Here is a 22,338-nt window from a genome sequence, read left to right on the forward strand (position 1 = left end):
CCCACCTTACCCCATGAGTAGCAGCATCACTTTCACTGCGGTCCCCTCCACACCCCCAGATCAGAAGGCTTTGAAGGAGGATGAAGCGAGCAGCCCATCTGATGCACCTGGACCTCTCAAGAGGCCGTGAAAGCAGAGGAGGACGAGTTTGGAGAAAAGTCGGTTCCTGGATGAACTTTTCACTAACCAGATGAGGGCTGCCCATGCTGAGCTGCTCTTGCCTTTGTTTGAAGTGGTGAAAGGAAGTAAGAACTGTCTTGGCGTGGAAGGTCACTACTGCCAAGAAGAGAGGTCTCAGGCTTTCTGAGACTTGTTTATCATTTCATTCTGAAAAAACATCATTACTTTTTTGCTCTATATATGGAATCTACCTTAACATAATCAAAAGCAGGGTTTTTTTTTGAGGGGGGGTGATATAGTTGATTGAGTATTTGAAATTCCTCAGAAGATGTCTCCTTTCTTTTCTTTCTTTTGGCAGTTATTGATTTAGAAGTGAGCTAGAAGCATCTGACAGGAACTGTCACTAACCCACAGTGAAGTTAATTTTATTTTGGTTACATGTAATTATTTCATGTTTGCTTCTGTGCAGAACAGTGGCAATAGATTTCATCTCCTTCCCCCTCCTCCTCCCGCCCCCGAAAGCTTTCCTTTTAGCTGCGCAAATCTTTCTCTCTCTGTGTTCCTGTGATATGATGAGGGAAACTCTGAATGCTTAAGTGGGCATCTACAGAGAACCTGCCTAAATCCTGCTGCTGCTGCTAAGTCGCTTCAGTCGTGTCCGACTCTGTGCGACCCCATAGACGGCAGCCCACCAGGCTCCCCTGTCCCTGGGATTCTCCAGGCAAGAACACTGGAATGGGTTGCTATTTCCTTCTCCAGGGCATGAAGGTGAAAAGTGAAAGTGAAGTCGCTCAGTCATGTCCGACTCTTAGCGACGCCATGGACTGCAGCCTATCAGGCTGCTCTGTCCATGGGATTTTCCAGGCAAGAGTACTGGAGTGGGGTGCCATTGCCTTCTCCACTAAATCCTGCTACTGATGTCAAATAGCTCATGCAGTGTGCTAGTCTGATTAAGTCACTGGTAGAATGAGGGTATTAAGTCATCTGTAGAAATGACTAGAAGAAGAAAAAAATCTAGCAAAAGAGCAGACTGGGAAAATTAGAAAAAATACTTTCTGGCACATAATTCAGTTAAGTTACTCCTTAGAAATTTATGTTTGGACCATCAGTGTACATGCTTAAATGCCAGACAGAGTCCAGGTGTGATGTGTAGTCCATCGTTCAACATATACTCAAAGGCTTTTTTAGAAAATGTGTCTGTTCCTTCCGTGTGTAGCACTGTGCCAGATAGGGACTAAGAGTAAATGAAAATATTTATGCTGGTTCCCTTCCTTATAGGAACTTAAATTTGATTTGAGGTGGCAGGACATACAGTTTAAGAGCTAAATTAAAATAACAATCCAAGACAGGGGATGGCAAACTGACCTACAGTCCCAATCTGGCCTGCTGATTCTTCTTGTAAGTAGCTTTATTGGAACATGCTGTGCCCATTCATTTATGTGTTGTTCAAGACCGCTTTCTTGCTGTATTTCAGTTGAGTAGTTGGAACAGCATATATGGCTCACAAAGCCTAAAGTATTTACTGTCTCACTCTTTAAGAAAAAGCTTACCAACCCCCAGTTGAAGACAATATTTCAGAAGATGTTAAAGGCAGTGTCTGATAGACGTGATTTAGACGGTTAATGTTGCAATTAGTGAGAATATATTGGTGTGTATCTCAAGATGGGGCTTGAAGTTGACCTCAGGCCATGAAGATGGAGGATGTTTTGTGGTGTGGAGAATAAGAAACAGGGTTCATGGGTGAGACTATAGATCATGCCCTCTGGGGAAGAGTGTGTGAGTGATGGCAACCAGGACTGTCCACTTGCGCTTGGGGCTAGGGGTTGGGTATAAATGCATCTGAGCTTGTTAATGTAAAACCTGTGCTACATAGTGGTGGCCTTTGAGTTCTAGAATCAAGGATGGGAGCCTTCCCAGACATCTGCTTTCTTTCAAAGGCAACATTCACTTTCACAATTGATGTTGATTTCAGACCTATGACGTAGTTGGCTCCAAGGGTGTGTTCACATTCATGGAGGCACTGTCCCCTCATGGACTGGTAAATTCAGCTTATTTGTTTTGTGTAGTGCTAGTTCTTGGTGTGTTTGGAGAAATAGCTGTCATTTTCAAGAGAGGTTTAACCTTGGGGTCCTCTGAAGGCCACTAGCACTAGGAGACTTGTATGGATAGACAGTCTCCCATTCCATGGTGACAGTGTTCTGGAGAGTCTTTTGAGAAGGGAATTCTGGAAAGAAATGTTGTGTAGATGAGAGACGTTGGGAGGGGAGAAGTAAGGAGGAGGAGCCCCCATCCTTGGTTACTTCCTTGTCTCTTTCCTTTCGCGCTTCAGCACTGTCTGCCATCTTGCCTGGCTCTGCAGCGCTCCCACAGTGTGTCCTCACAGGCGGTGCACTTTCAGCTTCTGGATCCCCAGCCTTGTGTAGCTGCTCAGCCATCATCATCTTTCCACCCGCTGCCATGTCCCCTATTCCATGACCCCCACTCCCAGCCTGGATCCTGCCATCTTGGCTCCTGGTACACACTGAACACCCTCCCCGCCTCCCTCACACACACTTTGCCTCGATTAGTTACTGGAGGCCACTCAGCTCACCTCTGATCCCTTTTCTCCTCCTGGGGCAAGCCCTGGGATGCCCATGCCACGCTTGCCTCTGGCCCTGCCATTGGCTCTGGAGCCACCCAGCCGATGCTTCCACTGGCCTCTCCCACTCCTTTGTTTTCTTCTGTGAATTAACACACACACACACACACACACACACACACACACACAGTGCAAAAGAAAATCCCATGTGCATTTTGCACTCAACTCATCCTAGATTGTTTTCTCAAGCTCCTCAGATTCCCTCCTCACCTGACCATCACCAACAGATGACCTTAATTCCTGTGTTTCCCACCTTTGAACAGGATATCTGACCTCTCTGGGAACCAGATTCTTCATAAATTTGGTACCACGATAGACACTGCATAGAGTGTGTGTCAGTTACTACTGCTGGGTAACAAACTCTTCCAAACTTGGCACCTCCAGACAGCCATTTTATTATGCTCATGGATTTTTGTGGGTCAAGAATTGGGACAAGGCATGGTAGGGATGGCTTATCTCAGCTCCACAGAGTCTGGGGCCTCAGCTGGAAAGACTGGAACACGGGATGATGACACTGGAAAAGCTGGAATCATCTGAAGCCTCTGACAGGTCCATGTTGGCCTGGGCTCGGCTGAGTCAGCATGGTGAATGCCTACATGTAACATGTATGCCTAGGCTTCCTTATAACTTGACCATCTCTTTCCAAGCCAGCAAGTGGCTTGGAAATTGCATATTAGCCTTTTGTCACTCAGCCTTAGAAGTCACACAGCATCATTTTCCTGCACTCGCCTGGTCAAAGTGTTCACAAGCCTGCCCAAATTCAGAGGCCCAGCAATTGAGGTTAGATTTCCCCTGTTGTTGCCTGGGGTCACATTCTGGAAGAGCATGAGGGATGGGAAAGTTTGCTGTAGCCGTCTTGGAAAGTATAATCTGCCACAGAGTGGTTGTTATAGTTAAATGATGTGATGAGGACAAAAACAACTGGCACCAAGAGATTGAGTATATTTTCATCCAGCAATTGTTTGTTCTGTTCCTACTATATGCCAGGGGTTAGGCCAGCACTGGATCTCTAGGGGCAGACACAGCCAACGTGCTCTCTGCCCTCCTGTGGCTCGCACTGCAGTAGGGGACACAGGCTGAAATCCAGTGTGATTAGATCTGTGACAGGGACTCGGGATTCCAGCCCCTTTCAGGGAGAGGGACTAGTTGAGCATCTGGATTTGTTTCATTTGACATGAGGATGAAGTGAATTTCCCCTCATGAATGCTGAGGAAGGGCAATCTGCCTGGCATTAATGATCCTGCTCACTCCTATCATGCTAGTGGCACTTCTGTGGACCTATAGGCTCGTAGCCCTCAAAGGTACCTCAGAAATCATCAGGCCCAGGGTCTGCCAGCACCCCCTAACCCCACTGTTCAATGTAGACTTATGTTCTGCCTTCCTAAAAGGGGTGTTGAGGAGAGTGGTGGTGTGGAGTCACCTGGGGGACCATCTTCAAACTAGACGTGCCCCCCTGCCCCCAATTCTTATGTGGCCAGGCTGGGAAGAGAGGCAGGGGGAGGTTGCATGGGTGATTCTGACCCCCGGGTGAGGATTCCATGTGGTTTTAAACCAGCACTTCTCAAATGACACTGAGTGTGTCAGTACCCTGGGAATCTCATTACACTGAAGCTTCTGGTTCAGTAGGGCTGGACAAGGCCAGACCTGGCAAGGCTGTGGGCAGTACCAGCAAGGGACAGACAGAGATGCCTATCGAGGCTTTTCCATACCAGGTGAGGGCCAGCTCACAGAGAGAGTGAAACCTCAAGGGCTAGGCAGGTGACCTACCACATTCTGCCATGTTTCAGCACACATTTCTTAAAGATGAGGACTTTATCAAAAACCGTAATCATGTTATCAGTTTTACACCTAAACAACCAAAACCACAGCCTTCTTTATACAAAACCCATCTCAAGAAACCCAAATTCAGAATGTAAATTGGTATAACCACTATTGGAAACACTGTGGAGGGGTCCTCAAAAGATTAAAAATAGAATTATCATGTAATCCAGCAGTTCCACCCCTGGATATGTATCAGAAGGAAATTAAATCATTATCTCATAGAGATATTTGCACCCCAGTATTCATTGCAGCATTATTCACAGTAGCCAAGGGACTAGCTTAGGTGTCTGTTGGCAGGTGAACGAATAAAGGAAATGTAATAGATGTATACAGTGGAATACGATTCAGCCATGAAAGGGAAATCCCGTCATTTGCTACACCATACGTAAACCTCAAGGGCATGTGCTAAATAAGTTAGACAGTTCAGTTCAGTCGCTCAGTCGTTTCCGATTCTTTGTGACCCCATGAACTGCAGCACACCGGCCTCCCTGTCCATCACCAACTCCTGGAGTTCACTCAAACTCATGTCCACTGAGTTGGTGGTGCCATCCAACCATCTCATCCTCTGTCATCTGCTTCTCCTCCTGCCCTCAATCTTTCCCAGCATCAGGGTCTTTTCAAATGAGTCAGCTCTTCACATCAGGTGGCCAAAGTATTGGAGTTTCAGCTTTAACATCAGTCCTTCCAATGAACACCCAGGACTGATCTCCTTTAGGATGGACTGGTTGGATCTCCTTGCAGTCCAAGGGACTCTCAAGAGTCTTCTCCAACACCACAGTTCAAAAGCATCAATTCTTCGGTGCTCACACAGAGAAAGATAAATACTGTATCATATCACGTTGTGGAATCTGAAAAAGCTTTAGTCAGAAAAAGGAAATAGAATGGTGGTCATCAGGGGCTGGGAATGAGGTGGAGGAAATGAGACGTTGGTCAAAGAGGACAAATTCCCTATAATAAGATAAATAAGTTCTGGAATATCTGGATGACTGTAGTTATGAATACTGAATTATGTACTTGAAAATTGCTAAGAGAGTAGGTCTTAAATGTTCTCCCCACTACCTTACCACCACAAAATGTAATTATGTGAGGAGATAAATATGTTAACTAACCTTACTGTGGGACTCATAATATAGAAGTATATCAAATCATTACATTAAACTTATACAGTGTTGTTATGTCAGTTACGTTTCACTGAAGCTAAAAAAAGACATGACACATGACAGATAAAAATACTTACACTCTTACTCTTCATATGCATCCACATACAAAGCAACCAAAAAAAAAAAAAAAAGGGTTCAAATTAAGAAAATGTTCCCAGAGGTTGCCTTGAAGCTTTTTCCGGAGGTCCATGCTTGTAGATGTGTGGTATAGAACAAGCATACATTTGATTGTGCTTGTTGCTTATTGTAGTTTTAAAGTAGCTGACAGTGTACCTTAACAAAGCAATTAGGATTAAGCATTGTATGTACACCCTCCAAGGTAAACAGTTTACATCCAAGCTGCCTTGAGATTTCTCTTATAAAGCATGTCTTACAGAGAGATAATCACCAGTTTGGTTATAAATTATTCACAGAGAATAAAGTATAGCACCAAAAAAAGAAAATACTTTTGGTTTAATTGTTTATTTAAAAATATTTGTAGATACTTAGTGCCCTTCATGGCTTCCCAGATGGCTCAGTGGTAAATAACCCAGCTACCAATGCAGGAGACTCAGGTTTGATCCCTGGGTGGGGAAGATCTCCTGGAGGAGGAAATGGCACCCCACTCCAGTAGTCTTGCCTGGAGAATCCCGTGGACAGAGGAGCCTGGTGGGCTGCAGTCCATGGGTCGCAGAGAGTCAGGCGTGACTGAGCACAGCACATACAGTGCCATTGATGACAACCTAGGCACACACACACTTTTAGTGACTTGCTGCCTTTGTGACGCTCATCTGCCTTTTCAGGTGCCTTGCTGTGTAGAACACAGTTAGCTGAATCACTTGTGAAACAACTGATTACACCAGCGTAGATTACGCCATCATTTAAGATTTTTATCTTAGGTTTTTCTCTTAGGTTCAGTGTAGAATTCTGTTCTTCTCCATGCATATTTAGAGCATTTTAACAATCCAGAAGTGTTTCAGCATGTATTTCTTAAAGATAATGATTCTTTTCAAAACCATAATCATAATATCATTTTTACACCTACAGTAACTAACAGTGTTTTCTTATCATCAGGCATCCAGTCCAAATGGCCAGTTATTACACATAGTTAAACTATTTCAAAAGGCATTTGTTTGAATTTGAAAGGTCTGAACTTTCTAATTGGTTGTTTGTCCCTGAGTCTCTTTTAATCTCTCTGTCTCTGTTTAGTCACTAAGTCATGTCCAACTGTTGCTACCTCATGGACTGTAGCCTGCCAGGCTCCTTTGTCCATGGGATTCTCCAGACAAGAATACTGGACTGGGTTGCCATTTTCTTCTCCAGGATCTCTTAATCTAGGCTCTCCCGTATCTTTTCTTTTTTCCTTTACAATTTTGTTGTTGTTGTTGAAGAATTTGCTTGTGGAGTTTCCTACAGTCTGGGTTTTGTTGACTGTACTTTCGGGAGCCATTGACCATCTTCCGGTCCTCCCTATCAACTGACAGTAAATCCAGACGCTGATTTGACTTAGGTTCGTTCCCCTCATTGGCAAGCGTGCTTCATGGGACTACGCATACTTCCATCATGACGCTCTCAAAGCCTGGTTGTCTCCCTTTTTGTAACATTAGCAGCCGTTAGTGAGCATTGCCCATGTCCCTGATTACATTACATGTTGCAAAATGTCGATTGTCTAATTCTCTCATTCGTTCTTCATTTATTAGTTAGAATATGCCTGTAAAGAGAAATTTCTCCTCATCAACAATTTAGTTATCCTGAATTCATATGGGCAAAGCAGGATATATGTTTGGTTCTTTCCTGAATTTACCACTTTTCAGAATAGGAGTTGATTCCCTAGCTTTGATTAAAAAAAAAAAAATCACTCTGAAACATAGATTCACATAACATATATCAGTTTGAGGCATCGAACCTGTTTGATGTGTTTCAGTCCACTGCAGTTCTTACTGATAGTCATGTTGTCTCATTTGTGTCCTTTTCTCATTCAGTTCTGAATCCTTTTGACACGACTTTATTAATCTCTGATGGCTTCCTTGGTTTGACAAGATGTTTGTCTGATAAGATGTTTTAGGCTTGTCATCTTTCCTGCCCCAGACCTGAAATCAGCCATTTCTCCAAGGTTACCTGGCTTTCTTTTTAAAAAAATGATGTCTAATGACTAAATGTAATTATTTCTGAAAAAAATTTACACATTGGTCTATTCAAGTTATCCTAGAAGTCTGTTGATATGGGGCTGTTGATCCTTTTAGTTTTTTAATTTTTATGAACCTCATGTTTTGGTTTTGGAAAAGGTTTCCATAGTTTTAAACCTCAGTCCAGTTTATTTAGGTATTATTTTGTTTGTCCAGCTTTAATTTATAACCTTCAAAGGAAAGAGAAATGTTGGGTTTTAGCTCTACTTCCGTTTTTTGTTAATCTGTCTAGATGCATACTTACCAAGTGGTTTTCTGATACTGTGACAAAGTATAATTTAGTTGATTAAGAATATTCGCGAATTGGATACTTGACTAGCAACTTTAAATTCAAATTGTTGCCCTGCTATTAAACATGCCAATCAAAAAGATTTGAAAACTGTTGGTAGTTACTGTTGATAGACTCAGAATTACTGTATAACATCATGTATGAAACCATGAGATGCAACAGCCCAAGTAACCTACATGTTACGGTGTTATAAATGCTCTAGGTTTTATATCCCGTTTGGCTGTTGGGGAGTTCAAAGTAGTTATGCTTCTGACAGTTTGAAACTCTCGATTGCTTTGAAGAGCTGCTGTTGTGCTGTTATTTTCTGCTCTCAGCCCTGTGCATTTGTCTCAGATCCCATGTTCTTGGATTCTCAGCTTCTTGACAAAATCATCCTGGTAAATTTCTCCCCTCAACAACAAGCATTTCTTGAGTGCCTGGCATGGCCAAGCAGTCAGCTCAGCGCTTGAGGCAGGAAGATGCATTGGGCAGTGTGACTTTTCTTTTAGAAGTCCCACAGCTTCAGCTTTACACTTCTCTTCTGCCTTTTAGGGGCTCTTAGCAGGATTATGATACCTGGGATAATAAAGGCCTGAAAAGGGGCACTAAATCTGCTGGGAAGGGAAGCAAAAAGACTGTCTGTGGTTTCCTGTCACCTCTCTACTTTCTCCCTTCCCAGACAGGGCACTTCTTGTTAACAGAGGGCCAGGCAGTGACTCAGTCCTTGTATCCACTCTCCCCACCCCCACCCCCCGACCACACTGACCATGTTTTTCTCTGGAATCTTCTTCACTTCCCTCCTTTTGACCTTGTTCTCCACTCTTCTAAACATTCTTGCCTCTTAAAGCTGATTCAGCTTAGCTACACTGACATCAGCGGAAAGGCTTCTGCCTTTCTTCTTTCACACGTGTCCAACTTTAAAGCCAGTTTCCCGTCTGCTCCATCGTGTATTCTTTTACAGTCCTTACAGAGAATCTTTCACAACAGGGTTCTATGAATTCATTTTTAATAAAAAAGTTTTAAGCAAACCTTTTAGATACCTTATCCATAATGGTGTTTCAACCATCTATGTAGTATCTGTTGAGTAAAATTGGTTCCTGAAATGACTGGGTGTTGGGGGAAAAGCAATATTTTCTAATTATTTTATTTTACAGAATCTCTAATTAAATTAATACGTAGTAGAAGCAGACATCTGACCGTTTGTTCTCTTTTACATTTTGATTGGCCTCAAACTTTTTGGATTTTTTTTCACTGAGAAGCATAGGGGATCACCTTCTAATCAGGCACCTAGCTTCGAGTCTCCTTTGAGTCCAAGAACCAGGCTGTCATTATAAAGTCCAGGGAAAAATACCATCTCTACTTATCCTCAAGCCATTTTATTACTTAAAACTTTATAAATATTTATGTAGAGCAATATTCGTGTGCTTTCTCTCTTTTACTTAAAAAAAGATTCTGTTTTAGGTGACTAAGTCATTTTGACTTAGCTGACTTTTTAGTAAATTGGTGCTCTAAAATGCAGTTTATTTTCCCCTCCATAATTGTTACACAGAATCCTTCTTTGTTCAGGCTTATCTAACTCTGATCAATTGTATTTAGTCTCCTTTTTTTTTTTTAACCTGCCAAACCATCTGCATACTTTCTCTCTGTTTCCTTTTTCCTTTAAAGATGCTTTTTCTGTCTAAGGTATTCTTATCCCATCTGTCAAATGCATGTTCTTAAGAGAGCTGTGCATGAGGTTTGCAAGGGTTAATTTTAGTCGGGAAGTGTTTAATAACTCATTGTTCTTAGCTTCTTGGTTGAGGCCCTGGCGAGGTGAAGGCTTCCTAGTGCAGGCTGCAAGGCTTTGTGAAGCACTTCCCCATTGAGGGAACGGCCCTGTACCCCATTCTCAGCTTGAATTCAGCGCCCCTCCACTGTCAGGGGCAGTGGTCCTGTCATGGCAGGGGAGAGCATGGAGTCGAGGTTGATCCCAGTGCACTCGAGAGGCTCAGCCCAGGGCACCGTTCCTGTTCTGTGACTGTCCAGTCATCCTGATCTTTGACTTTTTCCAGCCTTCTGGCCTAACAACTAGGCTCCCAGTGGCAACTGCATTTCATTGTGCTGAGTGATAAGCTCTGGTTTAGGGGTGACACTTCCTCCAGACGTACTCAATCGTCAACATTTGTTGAGCACATAACGTGTGCCAGAGACCAGATAAGGGGAGGGAATGGTCAGATCTGTCCTTTAAGGGCTCCCATTCCAGGGGGCAGACCGGTAAGATGGGCCCAGGAAACCCTCACAGCATCAGGGCCCATAAAACTAGTGGCTGTCGTTCATGGAGCAGCTTCTGTGTACAGGAGTTCACAGGCATTGTCCCCCTGCCTCACAATGATGTGGTGGAGAGATCATCTCCCAATTTTAAGCACAAAGGAAATGAACTCAAGCAAGGTATCTGGCCTCAAGTCACACAGCTACTGAATGTCCAAGCTGGAATTCACCCCTGGGCATCCCAGGCTCCAAATCCTGTGCTTTTTCTCCTCTTCCTCACATCCTCTGTAAAGATGCTTAGGCAGAGGTGACAAGAGCAGGGAGATGGGCTGGGAGGCTGGGGTTCCTTGGACCATCTTAGAAAGCTGCGTGACAGGTGTTCTCAAGGCTGTCTGAGGAAGCCAGTGGTGGCCGTTCGTTTATCTCTCCCACCTGGGTTTCTTCTTTCTCATCTTGTCTTTACCACTCATCTCATCTCTTTACCACTTCCCTGCTGATGCCCAGTTCTGGGAGTTGCTACTGGCTGCTGTAGACAATGGTTCACTGCCCACTACCTGGCTGCTGTAGACAATGGTTCACTGCCCACTACCTGGGGAGAGAGTTCAAGCCCAGTGGCTCTTGGTTCACTGAGATCTGTGTTCTGAGCATCTCTTCCTTGGGGGAGCTAGTGTGCAATTTGTAAGTTTCAAGGCTTAGGCATGACCCCCTTGTTGGCCTGGTGCCCCTTAGTGGTGTGTTTGTAAAGATACCGAAGGAAAACGTGGCTGGTGTCAAGGTCAACTTTGTTGGACTTGAAAGTCCCTGCGCTGCCTGAGGTCCTCACCTGGGAAGTGCGGGTCCCCAAACCGTCAGCCCAAATGCTGCCAAGAAAGCATGAGCTGATGAGAACTGGGCCTCATGCATACTTGTGTTGGGAAGAGTCTGTTTATTAAAAACTTGATGCTTGGACTTCCCTGGTGTTCCAGTGGTTAAGACTCCACGCCTCCACTGCGGGGGGCACAGGTTTGATCTCAGCTCAAAGACAATCCCACATGCTGCTTGGGGCAGCAAAGAAGTTTTTTAAAAAGTTGATGCTTGAGTGTACCCATTAGGGTTCTCTGGCTGAAAGCAACAGAAACCAATTCTTCTTTCATTAAAATAGGGAAGAAGATTTACTGGAAGGCCATGGGATTGGTTTATAGGGTGGAAGAAAAAACTGGAGGCTCAAGTCTGGGAAAGATGGCAACCAGTCAGCCCTGGAGTCCCCGCCTCATCTAGGGGCTCTGCTGGGGGATCTGCTGCAGCCCGTTCCAGCCTTTGTCACAGCTGCTGTGCGAGGTAGTTGAGTCCTGTGCTGGCAGAGGGCAAGGCCGGCCTGTGGGCGGACGGTCCCATCTAATGGTATCTCCTCGGGGAGGGGAAAGTTCCCCAAATGGCTTCTCCTTCCTGGGTGGGCAGTGGTTTCTCCTTGGGACACACACAGGCAACCACCTTGATGAGCAAATTTCTGCCACTGTAAATTCCAAAACTCACACAGACTGTCTTTTTAAAAACTATGTTGAGGTATTAAATTCTACCCTTTTAAAGTTTACAATTCAGTGATTTTAATACATTTATAGCATTGTGAAGCTCTCATGAGAATTTAATTTTAGAACATATCTGTCCCCCACTAAAGATGTCTCCTAGCCATCTGCAGTCAGGCCCTGTTCCTACTCCAGCCCTTAGGCAACCACTCATCTGTTTTCTGTATCTGTAGATTTGAACATAGGTTCTCATGTGTTCCTGGCTGGTGAAATTTTTTCTGGGTATCCTGTTAACTATGCTTTAGGTGAAAGAAAGAAAGAAAGAGAAAAGGCCAGTGCTGTGGAAGTGTGTACATTACTGGTCTGTTTTCCCCTCCCTTTTTTTACTTTCGATTTTCCCTTCTCTCACCTGGAGATTAAGGCAGGAGAGCTTCATCCTAGTCTTGATGATGCTGCCGTTATTTAGCTCTGTAAGCCTTGGTCACGGAACATTCCGGGCCTCAGTTCCTCATCTGTAAAGTTAAGAAAAGGGTGTGACAAGATGATAACGCGTGTTCTTTCTATCTCTAATGTCTGGCAGTTGTGATCTTTTTTGGTGAAAACTTTCTTGGTGAAAAAGTACTTCTTGATTTTTATCTGTTCTCTTCAGTCAGAGGGTTGGAACACAAGTTGATGCTGGGCAAGGTGGGTGGAGTCCTGAGAAGGAGCAGGGCTTTTCCCAGAGGGAGCTCGCTGTCTGATTGGCGCCAGCCGCTCTCGAATGCTGGCAGGGCGTGGTTAGCACCCACACGAGTTCAGTGCAGAGGTAGGGAGGGGCCGGCCACAGAGCGGGGCCTCCGAAACCCCACCGCCACCGTGAGAAGTTGGTCGCTGTGAGAAGCTGCTTGGCAGCTGGCTTAGCCAACCGACAGTTAAAAACCACCCATTTCATCTTTGGGGGGAGGAGACATCCCAGCAGGTTTGAAGGCGGAGATGGGGAGGTTTTGCCTTTCGAAGCAGATCTCTTATCTCCTCTGGCTCTGCTTCTGTCTTTCTGTGCACTCAGGTTAACTGTAGATTTGGCTTTTGCAGCAATGGTAGCTTTAGCAGACGTGTGGGGGCTGGCTTTTGGCACCACAGGCAGCTGGAGAGTGGTGTTTTCTGACAGGGAGACGTCCTTAAGTTTTATAATTTATGGTGTCTTTAAATACAGGATTTTGTTTACTGTTGGCCTAATTATAGCTCTGATGTATTTTATTTAGCTTAATGTTTTAATTTTGAGCTCATGCTCAGAGGTAGTTTCCCAAAGGGTACTGTTTAAAAAAAACAAAAAACAAAAAACAAAAAACTTAGGTTTTCTCCTATGGCAGCTTCCTGAAGACAAGGAAATGGGTTTTAGGGCCACAGACTTTCTCATAGGCTTCTGTGCATATTTTGACTGTGTTTGTGCTCTGTGAGATCTAGAGATCCTGTCTGCCGAGTATTATCCTACACTGTCTCTCTAAAATAGAAATATAATACTGGCTGCGTATGTGATTTTAAATATTCCAGTGGCCACATTCAGAAAAGGGAAAGAAACAAGTGAATTTTATTTGAAAAATACTTGAAATGAAATTGAATAATTTTACCTAGCACATCTAAAATGGTATCATCTCAACATATAATCAATATAAAAATCAGTGAGATATTTTGCATTCTTTTTTTTTTTTAATAAGTTTTTGCCACTTGCTGTGTATTTTATGGCACATCTCAATTTGGACGAACCACATTTCAAGTATTCAATAGCTACATGTGGCAAGCGACACTTTAGTGGACAGCAAAAGTTCTAAACCTTTCAAAGGCTTTACAAGGGACATTGAAAGAGCCCTTAAAAGGGGTAGGAGAGACATAACCACATGTTTTGTGAGCTCTTAACAAAGCCATACATAGGTTTCCTCCTCTTAGAGAAACTTGATATGTAAAAATTCTTCTTGACAGGAAAGGTAAAGCAGGAAGTGATTATTCATGTTACAAAAGAATTAACCACAGGATCCTTTAAATAGCAAGCTCCCTTCGTGCACCGAAGATCTGACTCAATTTGCAAAAATGTGATTGACACTTGGCATTTTAGTAGCATCTTTGTTGGGCAGAGAACTATCTGCCATTATAAAATGCAAATGCAAGCTGAGCCGTTGGTTTCTCACAGCTTGGTTGAGTACCTACGTACTGTATGTTATGGGTGCTCATAGGGACCACGACAGAACTAAGGGACATCTGTACCCAGAAGGTATTTAGAGGCTTACTGGGAGGATAAGACACACATGCAGACACCACAGCATGGAATTGCCTCAGTGCCAGAGCCCAGGGAGGCTTGGGGGGCCACATGAACCAGAAAGGGGGCAGCCAGAGTCCGGTTGGGCCCAGAAGGAAGGCAGAGTGCATGAGATTAAGTGTCTGGGAGTTTAAAGGAAGGGTAACTCAGGAAAGACCAGCTCAATAGGATGTTGGGAAGACTTAAAACTTACTCAGTTATGCTTTATAGATCCCTGAGCCCCCAGTCCATCATTCTCAGCCTTATTCCTAGCAGCCGTTGGTAAAGCTGTGTTCTTCTTGGGCTCCTCATAAGAAGGAGATGGAAGGAAAACCAGGCTATGCTTCTCTCCAGTTTTCAACAGCAGGCAGCAGCTGTTTATTTCTTTGGACTCATCTTCCTGAAGCAGATCCCTTTGTCCTCTTCCAGGTTTACCTTGATAAAGCCAGTGTAGAGAAGGCAGAAAATGAGACTTGCTGTTTAGGAAAGAAGAAGCACAGTTGTGTTCTTGAAGTTGATGGGGTTCTGAGTTCCCCAAAGAACACACCAATTCAATTTAGCATCAAGATGGACCCTTGAGCAGCTTCCTTCCCCCTCTCCGTCAGGCAGGTCCCATGCGTTGCTTCCCCCCAACTCCACTTTGGGCGATACTCTGTCCCCATCAGAAAAGCTATGAGTGGGAACTTCCCTGGTGGTCCAGTGGTTAAGACTTTGCTTTCCACTGCAGAGGGTGAGGATTTGATCCCTGGTCAGGGAGCTAAGAACTCACATGCCTCACGGCCAACAACCCCAAAACATAAAACAGAAGCAATATTGTAATAAATTTAATAAAGACTTTAAAAATGATCTGCATCAAAAAATTAAAGGAAAAAAAACTATGAGTTTTAATCTGTAAGTACTGCAGTAGAATCAGCCTTGTGGAGCCTAGGTCAGTGTTCTAATCCTGTTCTTGTGAAATAATAATACCTGCTATTTTAAAAATTACTATCTCAATATATGTATTTATTTATAGATTATATATAAATATATTGGTGTACTTGTTGATTAAGACAACCCCAAAAGAGCTTCTAAACATTTATTATTAGGTTTAATGAACTTTTGGAAAACATAAGACTGACTATTGTATGATTTTAGACATTGGTAAAAAGTGAAGATATTTGTCTTCATGGCTCAGGTACATCATTTTAAATAACTTGAGTTATTAACTATTTATCCCCAATAGTTCCATATTATAATTAGGTAACTTAAACCTGTATCAAGAGTAGGAGAAAACCCGAATTACAAATTGTCATGATAACTTGGAGCGTGTTGTGGTGATTGGCTGGTCCTTGTCTTCGCCTCCTAACATGGCTGACAAAGAGCTCCCACCTAGGGACTGAAGTGTCAACACCTCCACATTTGTTTGTTGACTTGGTTGTGTGTCAAATATTATCTCCATCCCCTATTTTCTTACAAACTCTTCTCAAGCCTCTCATCCATTTAGTGAGGGTGATTTTAGTTAAAAGGGGTAATAGTCATACAGAGGCTCTACCAAGAGGCCTCTCAGAACTGTGGGGTGCCTGTGAAGCTGAAAGCTGGTGCTGACTCTGGCAGCCGCTCTTGTCAAGGGACACAGCTGTCCTGCAGGCTGCTCTGTGCCCTTGGAGCATCCCTGACTGCCTGACCTAGAGGCTGGATGAAGGAGCCAGTGTCATTCTGCAAATGGAATGTTAGAGATGTTGAATTTTTCTCTTTCTAAAATTAAAAAATGAATGAACTCATTTTCTTTTTCATCTTGTCAACTAATTCCTCAAGTAGTGAGTGCATCTCAGTTTGGAGAGCACTGGCTCAGAAAATAAGCTTAACTACTTTGCTAAGCTTCAGGTTCTTTAATTGGGAAGATGGGCATCAGAGGATTAAGTGAGGTAATGCAGGAAAAGTGTCTGGGACATAAACAGTGGTTACTGTACTCTCAGTTCTGATAGCACAGCTTCAATAGATCCTTGTCTAGGTAATTTGAAGAAAGCTGCTTTTTGATCGACCTGGTTCTGACTGTTATGATGGCTCATTTTAACGGCTGGTGTGAGCATACGATACAAGAAAATTGGAGTGTTCCTGCCTTTGTATTTGTCAGGAACCAGGAGAAATCTGAAAAGGTTGCCTTGTTTATGCTCTCACACTTTTCCTTTCTGTTGATAAGTGATGAAAATGGTTCACAGCTCAACTTCAACCTGGGCAGATTTATGACAGCACAGTCAGCCAGCTAATTTTGGAATGAAAAAATAATCTAGGAAAGGAAATTCTGCTTTGAGTTGCTTATGAACTGTCTGGCTTAGCTGATATTACAAGTGGATGAGATGAGGCACACCAGTCTGGGTGGATGGGCTTGTTTCATCTGCAAACACTTTAGGAATTTATCCCCAGTGGATGTATATGCAAAATGTATTTGACAAGGAGCCCATTCACCTACCAGCCTTTTTCTTGGAAAACCTACCGCTGTATATTAAACTTGTAAAAGTCATTTGAGCTTTTTTTGGTATTCTATTGAAGAAATCTTTGCCAAACCCAAGATCACTAAGATTTTCTCCTGTGCTTTCTTATAAAAATATTATGGTTTTAGTTCTTACATTTAGACAAATGATCCATTTCGAGTTCATTTTTATATATGGGTTCCTTACAGAGCTCATTTAACTTTTCCATTCTTTTTTTTTCTTTTTAAAAAATTTATTTATTTTTTAATTGAAGGGTAATTGCTTTACAGAATTTTGTTGTTTTCTGTCAAACATCAACATGAATCAGCCATAGGTGTACATATGTTCCACTCTTTTTTTTAAAAAAAAATATTTTTATTTATTTATTTGGCTATGCTGGGTCTTAGTTGCAGCATGCAGGCTCTAGTTCCCTGACCAGGGCTAGAGTCTAGGCCCCCTGCATTGGGAGTATAGAGTCTCAGCCAGTGAACCACCAAAGTCCCTCTTCTATTCTTTTACTGTAATTTCTAAGTTGCTAATTCACCCGCTTGTGATTTCCCCTAATTTTTACTACCCTTGTATTTATTCATTCACCCTTTGTTCATCTGTCTATCCATCCATTTATTCATTCATTCAGATCAAGCTGCAAGTAAAAAAGGCAAAGGACAGGAGATTGAGGTGGGCATGAGGTGAACCCTGAAGAGCAGATGAATTGTTTAATCAGTGTGTGGATAAATTAGTCAACCTCTGGGTTGATTGGCTCTGTTAATTTGCATGGGTACCAGAAGACCTCTCTGCCTCATTTTTTGCCTGCACTTATTACTGTGTGTACAAATCACTGTGGGCTGGGAGAACAGTTGCAAATGGTATTGCTGCCTAAGCAGCCATCTTCTTATCGGTGAGAGGCAGGCATTATCTCTGTAGCATGGGAATGATCATCACCCACATTTTGCACAGCTCAGGCTGGGAGGTTAGCCTCACCTAGTCTTGATGAGAGAGGGGGCACCCGAGAGCCAGACTTGCAGCTGCCGTGGCCCGCAGTCTCTGCGCCTGGGGAAATGGTGCTGGGCTGCGTCTGGGGGCAGGGTGGTGCACCAGGGTTGTCTTCCTTCTGTCATTGTGTGTTTCCCCTCTGAAGCCCCCGCTGGTCCTGAGACCTGTAGGTCACTCTGCTGGTGCCTGACCACGGACCAGCACTTTGTGGCTTCTGTGCTACAGGCCTCGGGTTAACCAAAGTCGGGCTGCTGTGGGTGGCCCTGTTATTTTAAGTATCGGTAGAGGGGAAGCCCCTTTAATAGGACTTCCCTGACTGTCCAGTGCTGCCGGCTTCGGATTTCTCCAACATCCGATCTAAAGTGCTCTTCTTCTTTTTTGGTCCCTGTTCCTTCCAGTGGAGGCCATAGTGGAGTTTGACTACCAGGCCCAGCACGACGATGAGCTGACGATCACCGTGGGTGAGATCATCACCAACATCAGGAAGGAGGATGGAGGCTGGTGGGAGGGACAGATCAATGGCAGGAGAGGTTTGTTCCCTGACAACTTTGTAAGAGTGAGTACAAAGCGAAAACCCCTTTTCCTGTCTCCTATGTGGGTTCTACTGGCCAAAGGTGTGGGGGCACTTGAGGAGGAATTTCCTGGGACCCTCCCAGGGGAGGAGTTGACAGCTTGACATCTCATGTGCTGTTGAGAAGAGCACATAGAGTTTGGCCCTTGATATCGGGGGATACATGTTTTGAATTCACCTTCTTTAAGGCCCAGGATGTTCACTTTCCAAACTGTGTATCACTTAGACAAGCTAGAAAAATGTAAAGTTTGTCCACTTGCTTTACTTGTTTTACTTTTAATTGTGTGTATGCTCTGATAGTTTCAGACTCTTGCCCTTTTCTGTCCCGTCTGAAATGAAGGTGAAACTCAGTTTTGACCACTTAAATCAAGTAGCAAACTAAACGCAGAATTCCAGTTGTGCCACGTTTCCATCTTTACATCATATTGCTGTTTTGATAGGAACAATGTTATTTTCCTTTCCCCCTTTGTGGTCATGAAGCATTGAGTAAAATCTTTTTTTTTTTTTTTTTCCAGTAAGGTTTTGAAAATGATGGCCTTTGCTGAAGGGTTAATTACAAAAAATGTATTGTATAACTCAGTCATGTTGAGAAAGTTCATACCATGCAGTTGTAAATAATAGTTGGAATTAGCTTTAAAAATGGATCACCTGCGGGCTGATCCCAGTGGGAAATACCATGTATGTCTAAAAAGTCCTTGGACCGTAACCTTCCCGCCCAGTGCCGGGCTAGACAGGCCTGTTCTTGGTAGGGAGGGTGGCGTGCAGGAGTCCCCAGGGCCCCTGCTGTAGTTCCGGTGGCACCAGACCATGCCTGAGACCTGGGGCCATCGGGAGGCAGGTGGTGTGGGGGATGCTGAGCCCAGAGAAGCAGGTGCCCCCATCAAAGAGCCACGTGAGCAACATGGGAGGAGTTGTTGAGGAAGCACAGTGAGGTGCTCCAGGCTTCACCGCCTGGGCCCTCTATCAGTAACCCCCGCCCCCACCCCCCCCACCCCAGTGTAGAACAAATGGAAACCCAGGTTCATCTTTGTTCAAGATCTTGCCTCAGAGGATCCTACTAACCTCTCTCATGCTCTTTCTCCTTGGTGTGCAGAAAGTTGGGGAGAGCTTGGAGGGTTCCAGGCTGATAAGCCTTGCTTGCTCTGAACAGTGTGGGAGGATAGACTTTTTTTCTTGGACTATGGTAGGACCTGGCAGCCCTGTCTCTCCCATTTTAAGATGAGAACAGCTTCACATATGGGCCCCAGGGGTTGAGTCTATTGATGAGTGAACGAGGGTGAATTCTTTTGCCCTTCCCAGCTAAACCCCAATTTTGGGGCAAGGACCATCCTTAGCATTGAGCCAAATTCTGAGTTGAAAGGGGAACTTTTTTGGATAAAAGAGACAAATTTTGGCGTGAAGATGGAGGAGGAAGGAGTGACAGAGGAGAACCATGGGAAGGAGGGGAGGACCATGGGAAGGAGGGGAGGACCAGGGAAAGGGGGGAGGATCAGGGGAAGGAGGGGAGGACCAGGGGAAGGAGGGGAGGACCATGGGAAGAAGGGACTCCAGGTCTAGTTTAGAAGATGGGCCCTGTTTTGAGAGCCTTTACTGTGTTCTTTCTTTCTTTCAGTTGCTCAATCATGTCCAACTCTTTGTGACCCTATGAACTGTAGCCCGCCAGGCTTGTCTGTCCATGGGATTCTCCAGACAAAAATACTGGAGTGGGTAGCCATTCCCTTTTCCAGGGGATCTTCCCAACCCAGGGATCAACCTGGGTCTTCTGGGTCATTGTAGGCAATTCTTTACCATCTGAGCTACCAGGGAAGCCCCTTACTGTGTCCTTGGCATATTCCAAACCACTAATCTACAGACTCAGAAACTTTGAACTTAGCCTTTGCTCAGGGATAGTGGGGCATCATAAGTGTTTGTGGAAGCTAGTAGGCACCAGGGCAAGGAGGGCATGCTTGAGAAGAGCCCCAGGGGTGCTGGGGAGCAGGAGCTCGTCACTGAGATCCTGCTCCCCTGCCAGGGCCTCTGTCTGCCCCTCTGCACCTGCTGGGCCTCGGGCCAGGCCAGCATGGCCCATGGGCTCTGTCTCAAGGGGAGGCTTGTGGAAGATGTCTGAGCCAGAGGGGAGGCCAGCGACATCAGGGCTTATCCTGCTGGCTCCCCGCCCCAGGCTGGCCTGTGTTTGGCTGTGTCCCTCTGCAAGATGGTGGCTGCTCCCACCAAATCATTTTTCTACATTCCTTTCCCTGCATCATCTCAGCAGACCTGGGGCTCCTTTGTTTCTAGCCCTCAGCTCCTGCCTTGGAGTGTCTCTCTCCTTCACCTACTTTGTAAAAGTCTCTTTATGCCTCCCATCACAGATTACCTAATCCGAGTGTGCCATCTGTTTTTCCCTCCCTCCTGAGCCTGGCCACCTCGTCAGGGCCCTCTGAGGATTCATGGAGACCATGCGCCAAAGTCACTTAGCATGTGGCCGGCCACCTACCAACACCTACTGCTGTCCCTGCTGCTGGTGGAGGAAGGGACTGTCTCCCCTGGCCTTGGCCTGAAAGCCCCTGCCCTTGCCTGACACTTGTCTCACCTTAGCTTGAGCACCTCCAGGGAGGGGAAGCCGCATGCTTGGGAGGTGCTTGGTCCACCTTTGCCGGAGAGGATGTGGCAGGAGCGGCTGGGGCCGCACCACTTGTGGCTGTTACATTTGGCAGAAAAAGAAACTTCGCTTCTTTCAGATGGCTGATTCTATTTTCAAGTCTTCACCCACTGGGAATGTTTTAGGCCTATTATTGAAAATCCAGTGGGTGGATGCAGCAGAGCTGAACAATAAAGAACACTGCCATAGAGAGTTCTGGAAGCTGAAAATACATCTTTAGGTAGTAATAATCATATTGGCATAAGTTCAAAGTTTTGAAAGTAGGTTTACACATGCCTTATTTAGCTTAAGAATCATTTTTCCCCACAGAGAATTGAGTAATCTTGTGGTATCCCGTTGTTTAGTTGTGTGCCTTATGCCAGTGTGACCATCATTGGAGAGCTTATCTTAAGCGTTTTCTTGATTCATTTATCAGATCCTTAATCAGTGTCCCAGTTGAACCTGCTCCCCTAAAGTGTGGGGATTCAGTATCCACCCTCAACTCTGTATTGTCTCAATTTCTTCAAGGAAAAATACCCGGCAGTCTGCCCACTCCAGCATTAAGAAGATGCCTGGTTTGCAATGATAAAATCAAAAACAAAACAAAACACAAAGTTATCTGGGCTTCCCCAGCTCTTGGGCTATTTCTTGGTGCCCATCAGTGTACCCAACCAGGCCCCGTGGCCTTTTGGGTTTGTTCCTCTTTTGCTTTTATTTAGTTAGTTCTTATTTAGTTGATTTACTCTGCATGTGGAAGAAGAATCTTTTAGAATCCCTCTTCCCTTTCTTCTCCCCACCTCTCTCCTCACCCACTTCTTTCAGAGTACATTTTTCTTGATCCCTTCTCTTTAAAAAAATTTTATTCATTTTTCAAGATGCAGTTTACATAAACTAAAATGCTGTCCTAATTGTACAGTTTGATTTTTTTTATATAACTGCATGGCTCTGTAACCATCATCCAGATGACTTTTATTTCTATCTCTCTAGAAAGTTCCATCATGCCATTTCCCAGTCATTCCTCTTCTCATAAGTAATCTGTCATCATAGATTAGTTTTGCCTATACTTGAATTTCATGTAAATAGAGTCATGCAGTATGTACTCCTGTATATATGGCTACTTTCACACAACAAAATCAGCTGTTCTTGCTGTATGGTATCCCATTTTATGAGTATGCTGTAATTTGTTTATCCATTCTCTTATACATGCACATTGGGTTGTTTCCAGTTTGAGTGTTTTGTGGAGACAGGCACTCATTTCTCTTATGTATATACATGTAGGAGTGGAATTGCTGCCCTCCCTCACTTTCAACATATTTGTTTTTCTGTTTAAATCTGTGGCCTCTATGAAGGGGGGATCTGGGGCCTCATTTGTGCCTGAGTCTGGTGGTCTTCATGTAGTTGACCTTTGAGTTTGACTGCTGAAGGGTCCTTAAGCACAGAGCTCAATCTCCCAGGGACGATTTGATTGTTGGGTCCATGAACTATCAAAGACTCATTCTTAGATTGTCAAAAAC

General features: G+C 44.3%; 1 protein-coding gene across 5 annotated transcripts in view; it reads left to right on the forward strand.

Moving 5' to 3' along the window:
- Positions 1-22,338, forward strand: part of SH3KBP1 (SH3 domain containing kinase binding protein 1) — a 331,797-nt gene that overhangs the window by 24,274 nt on the left and 285,185 nt on the right. For all 5 annotated transcript variants that reach the window (XM_061407992.1, XM_061407995.1, XM_061407987.1 and 2 more), the window contains exon 2: positions 18,032-18,189. In XM_061407992.1, coding sequence (XP_061263976.1) covers positions 18,032-18,189 — 158 coding nt within the window. The remainder of the gene's footprint in view (positions 1-18,031; positions 18,190-22,338) is intronic.

The sequence above is a fragment of the Bos javanicus genome, chromosome X, assembly GCF_032452875.1.
Source record: "Bos javanicus breed banteng chromosome X, ARS-OSU_banteng_1.0, whole genome shotgun sequence".
Taxonomy (NCBI): domain Eukaryota; kingdom Metazoa; phylum Chordata; class Mammalia; order Artiodactyla; family Bovidae; genus Bos; species Bos javanicus.